The sequence below is a fragment of the Perna viridis genome, chromosome 1 (genome assembly GCF_037379345.1).
Source record: "Perna viridis isolate PV_CMFRI_1.1 ecotype Kerala chromosome 1, ASM3737934v1, whole genome shotgun sequence".
NCBI lineage: Eukaryota > Metazoa > Mollusca > Bivalvia > Mytilida > Mytilidae > Perna > Perna viridis.
Genome location: NC_142445.1, coordinates 56,487,769 through 56,501,851, shown reverse-complemented (window position 1 = coordinate 56,501,851; position 14,083 = coordinate 56,487,769). Strand labels below are relative to the sequence as shown.

Below are 14,083 nucleotides of genomic sequence, written 5' to 3'. Positions count from 1 at the left end.
TGTTTTTGGTCACAGCGTCTAGGGGAGACAAATGATATAAGATGTATGTTTTACTCATGACATTAACTTTTTATTGCTAACTTGTGGTCTCTGGCATTCTGGAGAATAATGATTACTCGCTGTATTAACTTTCTGTCCGAATTTTATGCTCAATGGCCTAACAACTCTCCTTCGCACCAATCGATATATGGGTGCTTCGCCTCTGACATGTGCTAAGAGCTTAATATGGACAAAATGAGCCTTTGGGATCCCAAGTTGTTGTCTATCAAGAATCAATTAAACCTTAAAGTTGTCTGTTGCGCTTGCAGCATGATACTTGGTTGGAAAAGGATGATTTCGCTCTAATGTCAGTAATGTTCGACATTGTGTCTTCGTATTTAGTTTATTTTTAAGAAGTTAGCATGAATTTTATTGCTTTGTTGTCGTGGTCTTTCTGTGCTTACTTGGACGTGTTTACACTCACTGAAGAGCCTTGGGTAATTTACTATTATTATAAAGGTCATACGATGGTGTATCTGTTCAATTTTTGTGTTTTTACAATGACAAAGTTCTCTCCCATTTTACCGAAATGCTATTAATACAACCTTCACATTGTCTTAATACTTAGACTGTCTGATATGCTGTCTGGCATGTAGTTTGTCTATGTGCAGAAACTTGAAATCTTAACAATAAATTCTTTATGAAGCAGCTCTAAAATATATACGGGTTCACTATCAGAAGTCCCTCTTCTTAATGTGATGGATATTAAGCTTCCGTTGTCTGTCACCGTCTTCGTCATTGTACACTAGTTGCTGTTCGTGGTATTCATCTCTTCTTCTACAACCTCCGTGTGCCTTTTGGTCCCGCTTTTGGTCTGCCACTTTGGCACTTTTCCTTCGGGAATTCTGTTATGGAATGTTATCCCTCATAGCATTTCAAATTCTTTATTTGGGCTAAAATGTTAAGTGTTGTTCCTTTATTTTCACGGTCTGAGTGTCTTCGTTACAGTTAGGATATCTTTGTACCATTAAACATAAAATGTCCTCGTAAACTTTATTTTTTTTACATCGTTCTTTATTATCCTCCAATACTTAGAACCATGTACTAGTAGCAAAGTAGATAATACATCGCTTTAGTACAGTTTTAAGACGGGGTGTTGCTTACTTCTATATTATTACAACCCTTTCAAGCCATTTGTATTGTTTTTGTCGTTTCAGCGATATTTTTAAACGGCTCTACATTGTAATATTCATAAGTAACTAGCCATTTGTTATAAACGACATATTTTTATTATTTTTTTTACAAAGCAATCGACGTGTATGAAATTTATCTTGAATAATTTCTGTATATTTTTTTTTAATTTTGTTAATTTATGTTTTCTAATCTTGTTGTCGTAAAGTATTCGTTTTAAAAGTATTGTTCATATCAACTGATCGATCATGATCGCAATTCTGGATTAGTATTTTATTGCATCTGCATAATTTACTGAGCATTAACCTGACGCTACCACTTTGCCAATACTAGTCATCCTGTTCACATCCTGGAGCAGTTCATTTTAAGCTAAATGTTCCTGTGCACTCTCCTGTACTACAAAGAGTGCATCCAGACTTGACTTAGTACAGCCAAACTTGAATAAATAAACACCCAGTACGTCCTCGTACAACTACGGGATTTGCATTTAAGGTTGAGACTGAGTAGAAATAATTAGCAGAGGATTTACTTCAAATACTGAATGGAAATTAATGTGTATTTAAATGTCTGTAATGTTGAAGCTATGCGACAACTAGTCCCCCCCCCCTAGACTTGCCACCCTGTCTGTAGTTTAGTGATAAAAACTAAATGTACATGACACTACACGATCGGACCCTTAAGCTCAATACTTCTAGAATTTTGAGAAAAATCATATTGTATCGTTTGCTAGATGGTTAATCTTTTTCTCCACAGATCGGAACAAATATATTTACAATAATATTGATCAATATTTGAACGTTTTTATTCTAATCCTCAAACTTTATGCCGCATTAAATGGTTTAACTGCATCTTCATCAATATCTCATCTTTCCGGGTAGCCTATATACGTGGACCCAGTAAGGGGAGGTGGGGCAGGGGTCCGCCTTATGCTCGAAAATGTAAGTTATTATGAGTGGTAATAGTCTCCATTTCGAAATTCTAATATACCCATAAAATTATAATCGCATAATTTATTTTAAATGTCAGACCAATCCATTCTCATGTTTTGGTGCATTCCATTAGCATGTACCGGTAGAAAGTGCATTTACTACATCTGCACTAACATTCTAAGTACAGGAATATTAAATCGTATGTGTCTTACTGAATTGGAATAGTCTCGTCTTTGCGTGTATTACATTCACATCAATAAAGGACATAATCTACTTGTTACATAATAACGAATACAGTTTGAATCAAAGTATTGATGGGCATTCAAACACTTTTTTTCTTTCTTTTTTTTTTTTGGGGGGGGGGGTAACTTTCAAATATATGACTTCCGAAATATAGTATGGACTAATCATGGCGTTATGATAATGAAGAAACAAGAAACCAGCGAAATTTACAGTGCATAAAGGATGGCGGTGTATTAACCCCGTTTTATTTGAAATTTGTGTATTTTTTCGGCTAAAAAGACCAATAATGTCCCTGAGCCCCTTCCAAAATCCCTGAATCACTGTCAAGTTTTCTATTTTTAAAAATGACTGTCTTTATAAAAATCATACTTGAGATGGTTCATGCATGTAAAAAAAACAATTTGCTTTTATTTCTAAAAATGATGGAGCGTTTTAGAACCATAAAAGTTAGTAAAAAATTATGAAGGAAAGGGCTTTACTGCGAGATAATTTGATATGTTGTAATTTGTGTTTTTTAAAATACCAATTCCTTCAACACCTGCGTATGGTGTTTTCATATCACAACTCATACGTTATGTCAGTGCTGTAATTGCTGTAATTACGCAATTTTTTTTTTGAACCGCGCTAGACTTCTTACAATTAGGCTTCTGGACCAGGTTTTATGTTGCTACAAGATTGACGTTTTTATGGTACTCATCGTGAAAGCGTGGATCGTTACGGGGTTCCTATCTGCACCAAGAACCAATTTTTTTCAGCGTGTCATAAATATAGAATAGACTATCAAGTTTCAGCTATCATCATCAATTTGGTAAATTGTTATGGAAAACCCATTAACCTTTTTATTACAAGTTCTTATACTGACCTTGATTCTGTATTTTATGTATGATATAAAGTACTAGTAAATGGGCAACGTTGACATTGACCTCTTAGGGGTCCAGTCTATATTGCTGACTTATACCTCTGAACACCACCATGTCTATTCATCGTTATCATTATGAAAGCCCGTTTTGAAACGACAAATGGTCCACACACACAGTATACATGTATGTCATTTTTAGCTCACCCGGCGAAGGCTAGGTGAGCTACTGCCTTCACTTGGCGTCTGTCGTCGTCCGTTGTCGTCGTTTACAATTTTTCAAAACTCTTCTCTGAAACTACTTGACCAATTCGAACCAAACTTGGTATGAATGTTTCTTGGGGTATCCTGCATAGAACTGTGGTGTGGATTTTTGATCCGTCGAAAAACATGGCCGCCGTTACTAAAAATAGAACAGGTCAGACAGTAGTTTTCGAATATTCTCCAAAACCGTTAGATTAACCAAATTCTGACACGGGGTAAAAGTGTTCAGCATGATGAGATCTATCTGTGGTCAAAATGTGGTGAAAATCTGTTGATCCAAGTTGGAGTTATTGCCCTTTTTGGGCGTTTTTGCTGTTTTTAATGTTATTGTTTTAAAAGATCTTCTCCTCTGACAACACTTGACCATTTGGAACCAAACTTGGTATGAATGTTCCTTGGTGTATCCTTCATAGAACTGATGTTGGGATTCTTTATCCGTCGAAAAACATGGCCTCCGTTACTAAAAATAGAACATAGGGGTCAGACAGTACTTTTTCGCATATTTCTCCTAAACCGTTAGGTTTAGCCCAATTCTGACATGAATTAAATGTGTTCAGCATGATGAGATCTATCTGTGGTCAAAATGTGGTGAAAATCTGTTGAGGTCTCACTAACCACTTCTAACGTTTCCATTACTTTACATGTTAAAAAAGTAATTTTCAAAGTCTCACTGTGAATTCCCAGGACAAATGACATCTTAAAGTTGCATACTGTTGCGAAGCTTGGAAAGTAAGGCTTCCAAAATTCCAAAATCATTATGCCAATGGTACGATGATAGTAGAAATTCTTCACAAAATTTACTTGAATAAATAATACTGAAAATCCACATTTTTACTTGTTCTGCTAACTGACAGCATGGAGGCATATTACTCACACATGTAAACAATATTCATACACTTTTGTAATTAATTACATATATGATTTTAAAGTACACATTCTTAGTTTTATTTTGACTACTTTTAATCATAATACATGCAAATAATGCACTTACAATGCATATGTCTAGGTTCAGTGTGTTTTTGGTACTACATGGGGGGGGGGGGGGTGGTCATTTGACACGGAAGTGGTTAGTGAGACCTGACCCATGTTTGAGTTATTGCCCTTTTTGGGCGTTTTTTTTTGCTGTTTTTAATGTTATTGTTTTAAAAGATCTTCTGCTCAGAAACTACTTTACAGAATTTAATGAAAGTTGGTATTTTGTTTTAAAAGGTATCCTTAACGAAATGACCATTTGGATTTTTGATCTGTTATAAAGCATGGCTGCTGTTACTAAAAATAGAACATAGTGGTCAGACAGCAGATTTGTTTATTATATCTCCAAAACGGTTAGGTTTAACCAAAATCTGACTTGAGATAAAATTACTCAGCAAGAACAGATCTATCTGTGGTCAAATTTTGGTGAAAATTTTTTTGCTTTTGATTTTTGATGTTATTACTTTAAAAAAAATCTGCTCCTCAGAAACTATTCTGCAAAATTCAATTATGGCATTTTTGTTTTATAGGGTATCCTTAACGAAATGATCGATTTTTGATTGCTGAAAAAAAAAACATGGCTGCCGTTTCTAAAAATAGAACATTGGGGTCAGACAGCAGATTTTTGCATACATCTCAAAATATGTTAGGCTTAGCCAATAGCTTTCAATTGCTGAAAAGATCCTTATTATAAGGCTTACAAATGTGTCCAATGAATCAAATGGAGCCAAAATTGTCTGACAACTCCTTGTTAGAGTTATTGCCCTTAGACAAATTCAACCAGATGAGCGATTCAGGCTCCTGGGAGCCTCTTGTTTTCAGACATTGTTAAAATCGATCTGCCTTAAACATTTACAAATTCAAATCATATATAAAACGTCTATATGTTACCTTCATGAAAATGGGATTTAGAGTTCCACATAATAAAATCGTGTCTTTAGTCAATGAGGACATAGTAAATCAAAGAACAACATAGAAACCCCCATACGTGACCGATTCGACTTATAAATATATTACCACCTCCTCATCTTTTCTCCTCTATCTCTCTTTAGTTTATTTCATTTCACATTCTTTGCAAAATAATGTGGAAGCCCGGGCTTCCTAGCTACGCGCCTGCGAGCGATAGCGATGGGTTAAATGAGGATATAACTGGCCAATCCGTGGTAAAACAATTATAAAATGGAGTTTCCGTGATTTCGATTCTAATAGGACTAGTTTCAGTGTTCACATTTTTTTAATAGATGCAGCCTATGTGTTGTATGAAATGTTGGTTATGTGTTTATCACTTTTTACCATGTCTGTGGTCTAAACATCTTTGAGGCATATCAGAGTATATAGATTGTGTATGAAATTCACACTTAGCAAGAGTTCTTGATTGGTTGATTTAAGTGGGAGATACACGCGTGGTTTTCTCACAAATACAGTTCTGAATACAGAAAGAACTATTGTTACGTGAAAATAAAACATATGTAGACCAAAAATTTATATCTAAAAAAGCTAGTTGGTTGTAAATTCGTCCTTAATAAAAGGATATACTTTCCAAATAAACTTTGTCTTATATAACTCAAATAAAAAAATAATACTTTCGTTTAACCACCATTTTCTTTTTTTTCATCCATTTTGTATGTCACTATATCGAATCTATTGAAGTGGCTCTTCAATTGAACATTATCATATGCATTAAGTGCCAACACCCTTAATTTTCAGTTTCTTTCAGTTTCAGATTAAAAGGCACGAATTAAAGAATGGCATCTCATTGACATTCTAAAGATACGACGGCAATCAAAAAATATGTTTCCAACTTTACAAAACGGTTACCAAAGGAACAAGTTGTATAACATCTCACACCTTTTCATAATTCGTTTGAAGTCAGGCAGTTTTTCCGGAATTCTTAAGAAATAAAGGTAGACATTTCCCTATTATTGAAATAACTAAATAAAACTCAAGCAAAGTTCTTTTCTCCTTCATACAGGGGAAGGAGAACGTAGGTGTTTCCCTATCTGATCTTTGGTACAAGACATTTGGTCCAAGGCTTAATAGCAGATCTAGATATCCTTGGTTTGGACTTCTCTTTTTTCAGCTTGTGCAGGATAATCAACTCACAGAAATCCAGAAAGTACCATTTTGTGCAAGAATCAGGCAATGCGTGGCACATCATTTTTCTCAATTTGGTCTTTTTTTCGCCTCAAACATTTTCAACATAGAAAATAACTGAAAAGCTACTTAAATTTACCCTGAAGCATCTTTGACTTAATATATTTTATGACTGCTTTTATAGGAAAAATGTGCGGGAAAATATCCCCGCCATTTTTCCACAGTGCATTTCAACTAAATTTGACGTATCAATATCTGAAAAAGGCAAATTTTACAATCACTTTAATGGTAATATTCTGGAGGTTACTGGTACAAATACTTAGTTAATGCAACAAAATCTCTCCGTTTTTTTTTTCATATGCCACATCTTATACACATTTGGCCTAATTCTTAGACAGAGAAGTACTTAAATTGTCATATAAATAGTCCGGGTTACCAATATACTGGAAGATCAGGAGTAAAGCACACGCAACGTAAGAATACATCCTTGCGTGTTATGTATAGTCTCCATTTCAAAAAATTATCTCTATCCTCAAATCATATCATGCGACCTTTAAAATCACTACAAGTGTAAAATATTGATCAACACTATATAAGCATAGCTATATACAGGAACGCCAAAGCACAGCATCATGCATGTCTTATCCCTGTAAAGCAGCTTAGATTGAGTAACTCTTACCGGGTCTATTAATGAAGAACCTCAACTTGGGTTCAGGACTTATCTAAATGCAGGCGCTAGAAAACGATGTTGACTGAAATATAAGAATTGAGATGTGTGTTCATAAGCTCAGAATTATACACTTAATGAATGTATTCAATTTCTTATTAGGTTATAGTGTATAAACTAATCAGAAATTGAATACATTCATTATATTTTAATTAAAATTTTAAAATATATATATATATCCATCACTTTTATTAACACTGAGTAAACAACAACTTTAATTTTCCCGCCCTGTGGTAATTCTAGGCTAAAAACCACTAATTCCACTTCCCATAGGCTTCTATGCTAATTTCACAATATTCAATGGCTTCTCTGGACTTTACCTTAACTTTAACCTGCAGAGGACTATATATCAGCATGATTCTACATATATCGGCTCACAATCCTCAGAATGGCATGTGGGGTTAGCAGACTTGCAGTGCAGTACTGGTCACCGGAAAAAAGATCCACACTTATAAACAAAAAGCAAAACTAAAATGATACAAAAGACCTTGTTCATTATGGATTTATTTCATACAAGTAGCAAAAATATATAAACACCTTCAAAACTTCTTCAGAAAGTCCATACTGAATACATTATTTCTTTAAATCCAGTTATTATGGATTTCATTAATATACTGCTAAATTACTGTTTTTGTACGATAATCTCAAGAATACAAATATTTTTTAGGTTTTATAAAGAGATTAAAACCATAAATTTAACATTTTGAGAGTTATTTTTTTAATTGGAAACAGTTCCAATGGAAAGAACATAACCATAAGTGTCTATCAATTAATAGTTTTGGGAGAAGATGGTTACAGTTATCCACATTTTGAGAATTAAGATAGATTTCTCCAAAAATAACAACTTTCAACAAGGGGTCTTGTCATATTACCTGATCAAATTGAATACATGTCTACAAAACAATATATATATATATATATATATATATATATATATATATATATATATATATATATATATATATATATATATATATATATATATATATATATATACACATACACACACACACACACTAATATTTACATAAAATAATAACTCATTTGTTAACAACAATGCATTGATCAATATCTGTACACAATTCCATTCAATATAAATACCATTGGTTCATCAGAATTCAATTTGATATTTTGTTTATACAAATTCATCAATTGTTTCAAAAAGAAATTAAAAAAAAATCATCAAAAAAATTTTTTTGTATAGCACATCTTATTCCATTAAAACTTCTGGTCATTAAAAAAAATGGAGTTGATCAAATATATGGCATGCACAGCATTTACAAAACAATGAACACAGCTGGGTCAGTAACATGTAATTGCTTGGTTTTCTGGCCATCTTTCATGATGATCAATGATAAACGGAAGCATATTTATAGATATTTTTTCATTGCTTTAAAAGAGTTATGCAAGTTTTTTATTGTACATAGCCAGAAACATGATGAGGGATTAGATGGAGCAATGAAATGAAAGAAAGCCCTAGATCAAAAACAAGTTGGCACAAGTAGTTCATGTCTTAAATTCTTTATATACTTTTTAACAATACATGACCAAAGTGGTATTTTAACAAATGAAATACAACAATTGATCAAAAGTTTCCTCATAACATGACAATGACTCCTACAATTCCATAAACAATGCTGTAGAATTGTAAGTGTTTCGAGCTTCCTTATAACAAGACAATAATTGACCAGTTCAAGCCTTACTTCCTTCGGTCTTTTTACTACAATAACACCTTTGACAGACTGTTTATCTACTTCGCACACGATAGTTATCTTTGAAATACAACTGAGAGTTATTGTTTTAATGGAACACAGTTGAGTCTCAACATCTAATGGTCTTCCTAATCCAGTCTACACAGGGCATTACATTTTAAACACATTTTCACCCACAGAACTTTCATCTGTTATGGGTAGTCAGCAGAATCGATTCTAATTGATCAAATGTCTACAACCATGGATGCCAAGCTGGATCCATTCTACATAGATTATCATGGCTATTAGCAGCAGCTACCAAGGTACTGACTTTACTCTCAGCTCCTTCAAATGTAGCTAGATCTGCAAAAATTAAATGAATCATAATCTGAATTATTTTCTAACCTTACCTTCTTACAATAGCATTATTGATTTGATATGCAAAACTTCTGTCAGAATGATAACTTGACCAGTACAAATCAAACACTTTAACAAGAAAATAGTGCGCCTTTTTCTACTTAATCACTTAATTAATGAGGCTTTAATACCCATCGGCAGATATTTGATGCATTTCAGTAATAGAACCTTTGACCAATCAAATGCACCTTTATCTGTGCTAGACTGACATTGCTAAGCTGGATATAATGACATGGTATCCCTTATATGCAACAATGACTTCCAATTTTTAAAGTCTCTGGTATTACTAAAAACCTCCTTCACTTGAGGTAAACATACTACCAGGAGATCAGTAGATCATCAAGGAGGTTTTACCTATTCTAAATAGCTGATATTATGGCATTGGTTTAGTATCACTATTGTGTACCTAACAAGAAATATAAAATGCATGCCTGCAATATTATGCGATGTAGATAACTTACTATGAAGTCTAGTGGTAATGGCCTGGACTGCCTTGGTAACCATGGTAATCAACTGTTCTCCTTCCATATCTGTTGGTTCTGTCCCTGGCTGTAATTCCTCTTGTTTCTAAAAATAAAATTTAAACCTGCCATAGTAAAAGGACATTTTTATAACACTTTTCATTTTAAAAACTGTATTAAACATGAAAATGCAATATTAAGTTCGCAGGAAACCCCACACTCAAACTTGAATATATGGTAAAAGTATGACCATGAGTTGACTAGCAGGAAGTTGTTGCCAAAGCCAAAACCTAAATCCTGAAATACGACACACCAACATAAAGCTTGTATAAATATATCATGTGACTGTGAAAAGAAATTTCAACAAAACACTGTTACAAAAAAGAGTGGCCAACAGACAAGTCTAAATACATTCCTTTCAAGCAGTAGTTAAAAATTCCCACTAAAACAATTACATTCATTCTTACAGCTTAGGAGAATTTACCAATTTCAGTGATTCCATAACATATAGACTTATAGATTTTGGGAGGATTTACAGATATAAAATGAGGAGGATAATAAGTTCTCATTCCCTACCTTTTTATGCCATGTGATGAATTCATCCCTCAGAATGGCTTTCAGGAAGCTAGGTAGTTTATACTGTGGCTGAACAAGACATCTTGCTGCTGCCACCATAGAAGCTGTAAGGGGTCCTATTACTCCTATTGTTGTAAGGAACTCAGCAATATTTGGTGTCAATCTGAATGGAACTGGTCTGTTGGCATCAAGATCACCTACAAATATTCATAACAGGATATTTGTTAACAAATATTTAATACTTCCTTGTTTATATGTATATGTTTTTTTTTTAAAAACTATCTACACACAAATTTATCACTTTATGCCAAGTTTGTCTGTTCATTCCATTTAAATATCTGAGTCTTCCAAAATCCTGTACAATCAATGATTACATTGCAAGGCTCAAGTTACTTCTCTTACAGAAAGAGACCAGGGAGAAGTGGGGAGGGGCCAGGGACACATGACTATCATTCACTAGCACCTAGAGTAAAGACTGTTCAATCCATCACCTATGTTTGTCATGAATAGGCTTAAAAAAAATAGGTTTCTTCTTCAATGGGCACCATTTTTTGTTTTGATTAATATTGAAAGTCAAAATACTACTTCTTAAAGTATTTTGACAGAGTACAGTACCAGTCTTCAGAAAAAGTCTGAAAATGAGAGGGGGAATTCACTTCGCTTTTGGTGTTGTCTGAGAGTGAAATAAGTAAAACAGGGCAACTTTTTTGCCGAAGTACAACAGTAGTGTGAGCCCAGTACACTGATGTCAATCTTAAGGTAATTATTCATCAATTTTTTTTCGACCTGTGAGTTCTAGTAATTTGTTTCAAGACTATTCACATTCTGCTCTAAAACAAAACCTGTTTCAGTAAGAAGCTTCATAAATTCATAAATGTAATTTTATTAAAAAAGGAAAGTGGTGTGTTTCTTACCTGATTGATCATCAATATCAAATTTGAAGTAAGATATGTTAAGATAACCACAGTCTTGGTGTAAATACATCATGTCTGGATTCATACGAGTCAGATGGAGTACAAACTCAGCAAATCCCATCAGGGCTAAATGTATTGTTAGCTGGAAAATATATCAAGTCATAAATTACTTTCACAGTCACCAGGGCCTAATCTAGAGGGAGAAATGAGCAATAACTTCTTGTTTGTGCTCACTTTTCCCATTTGTCTATAATAGGAAGAAGCTTTTGTAACAGATTGTCAATATTGTTATTTTTCAAACATAATTTACATAACTTCTCCTTGTCATCAATGTCTAGATAAGACCCTGAGTCACCCTTTTAATAACCTCCTAACAGAGATTTAGTTGGTTAGAGTAGTTCAAAAGAGTTATTGCATAAGACTGACATTTTAATTTAATTTTAAGATTAGGGCATCAAAAGCCTTTAAATTCAAATTTTCTCCATTCAATGCCAGTCAAGAAAGATTATTAAAATAATTATTCACAAAAATCATTTTAACTAATTGACAAAACACTCACAGTTTTCCTAAATGTCCAATAATCAGTAGCAGTAATAAATGTATGAACAGCCCACTCCTTCAGTAGACCTCTAGGTACCATGTTGTTCTGAACCTCTTTCAAAACATCTCTAAGGACTTGGTGACTAGCTTGTGAACCTCTAGCTTGAACTGTAGCCAGCCTCTCATAGTACCTGGCTATAGGAGCATCATGCTCTATTCCTCTCTTAACACATCTCTGTAGAGGAGGATGGATGTGCAGCAGTCAATAAGTTGCATAAGATTACAATATTTCTTAACATGATGAAGAAGATTAATCATATAGATAGCAGTGATTTATCAAATGTTCCCTTTGTATAAAATTTCGATAATTCACACTAGCAATAAATTAAGGGAGAATCTATACAATAAATAGGAGAATCAATGCTGAATAACTAAAATATAATTACTCATGCCAAGACCTCTTAAAGATAACAGAACAAGTTCCACCCACTCATTAAATCTCATGCCAAGACCTCTTAAAGATAACAGAACAAGTTTCATCCACTCATTAAATCTAAGTGTTCTTTGGCACTTATGATTATGTTTTGTTAACTCATTCTTTCCAAATAATTATCCTATTTTTAATACACACAAATTTAATGTGTTGGTGTAACAATTTTAGTCTGAAAAGAGAAAATGAACTAAAAATCTTAACAAGGTAACTGCATTAATTATATATGTTCTCCATGTCTCTGTCTTTCTTGCAGAGCAATTGCATGCAAACTATCTCCTGTGACTCTGAGTAAGAAATTCTGAATAAATAATCCAGATAAAGCATTCACCCTAAACGTAAGTTCTCTTCATAATATCAAATGTTACCTGTTTGTAGACATCAAGTAACGACACAGAAGCTGGATTGTCTTCTACCAGTCTCATCTGTGGAGATATAGCTACAACTCTTGGTACAGTAAAGTACAACAGTCTTCTAGATGTCTCCTGTAAAAAGTACAAAAAAAATATTTGTAACCAGAGGATTTAAAGTTTCACAGGTCTTGAATAAAAATATTCATCTGGTGGTAAAATAATAAAAGTATCCCAGAAATTTCACTTATTACACTGCATGGTTAAATACAAACAACGAATTCCAGAAATTCCACTATTACCTTTTGTTTAGTCAGGAAATGATTTAGCATTCTAAGCAGCTGCAGAATTCTTTCTTCCCTCCTAGACTCTGTCAGACATGCATCATTTACAACAAGGTATGGGTATATCTGAAATAAAATATAATATTACACAAAAAGCAGATAAAGACAATATTGAAAGGAATAATTGCAATCTGTTTAATACCACATGACACAAGGGGTTTTAGAAAAATAGTCGGTCAATCAGAACAAAGAGAGTAAACTCAAAATGTTCTACTTTCTAAACAGTCACACATACAAAAGAGAAGTGGGTTTAAAATAAAGACAAAAACTCAAAACCTTTAGTACCTTGCCATTGTGCCCTCTAATGTACAATCTCCTAGCTGCAGTGTTGTGTTTCTGTACGATCTCTACCCTAGGCATGAACCTAGCTATCCTTACATAATAGTGGCTATGCTGAAACAATTAAATACAGCCAATGAGTTATGCATGTACATGTGAAACAAATGTGTTACTTTATATATGTAAGTAAACAAATTGAGGGAAAGTGGGGCAAAATAACATATCATACTAATTTATAAATAAATGGCTCAAGCTCATATATACAAAAATAGGGCATTAATAGAACATTAAGTGCAAAGGCTAAATGTTCAAAATAGCCTTACCCAATAACTACAATTTGAACTTTACCTGTATTTTATTATACTAAACAACTGTGCAAAATTTCAAAAAAAATTCATTGATCTGATTGGAAACCATTGGGGGATGGATAGACGGACATGCAACTTTTTAAAGGGTTTCACTTAATATCTTGCCACTTCCCATGTGTGAGTATTGGGAGGGTTATAAAAATGGATTAAAAATAAACCCTGATCAATTAAATACACAAAAATTAACCAAAAACATGTGGCCATACCTTTGGAAGTAAGAATTCTCCAGGAAGTTCTACTTCAGCAGTATGTTGTGAGAAATTACTTAGGAATCTACATTTTTCTTCAATTAAGAAAGACCTGTAAAATAATGAATCTTCTTAAGTTCTGATTAAATATCAAAATGAAGAAAGTTAAAAGTACAGAAAATCTTAGCATAAAATTAACAAGCATATTGC

At 33.5% G+C, this 14,083-nt stretch overlaps 1 protein-coding gene across 6 annotated transcripts in view; it reads right to left on the bottom strand.

Annotated features, from left to right (window-relative positions):
- Positions 1–7,742: 7,742 nt before the first annotated feature.
- The window catches only part of LOC148629495 (transformation/transcription domain-associated protein-like), a 53,583-nt gene continuing 47,242 nt past the window's right edge, over positions 7,743–14,083 (bottom strand). For all 6 annotated transcript variants that reach the window (XM_088552331.1, XM_088552327.1, XM_088552344.1 and 3 more), the window contains 9 exons: positions 13,892–13,985; positions 13,324–13,431; positions 12,997–13,104; positions 12,713–12,829; positions 11,874–12,089; positions 11,315–11,456; positions 10,401–10,597; positions 9,825–9,930; positions 7,743–9,309 (listed from right to left, as the gene is read on the bottom strand). In XM_088552331.1, coding sequence (XP_088408457.1) covers positions 9,200–9,309; positions 9,825–9,930; positions 10,401–10,597; positions 11,315–11,456; positions 11,874–12,089; positions 12,713–12,829; positions 12,997–13,104; positions 13,324–13,431; positions 13,892–13,985 — 1,198 coding nt within the window. In that variant the 3' untranslated portion in view covers positions 7,743–9,199. The remainder of the gene's footprint in view (positions 9,310–9,824; positions 9,931–10,400; positions 10,598–11,314; positions 11,457–11,873; positions 12,090–12,712; positions 12,830–12,996; positions 13,105–13,323; positions 13,432–13,891; positions 13,986–14,083) is intronic.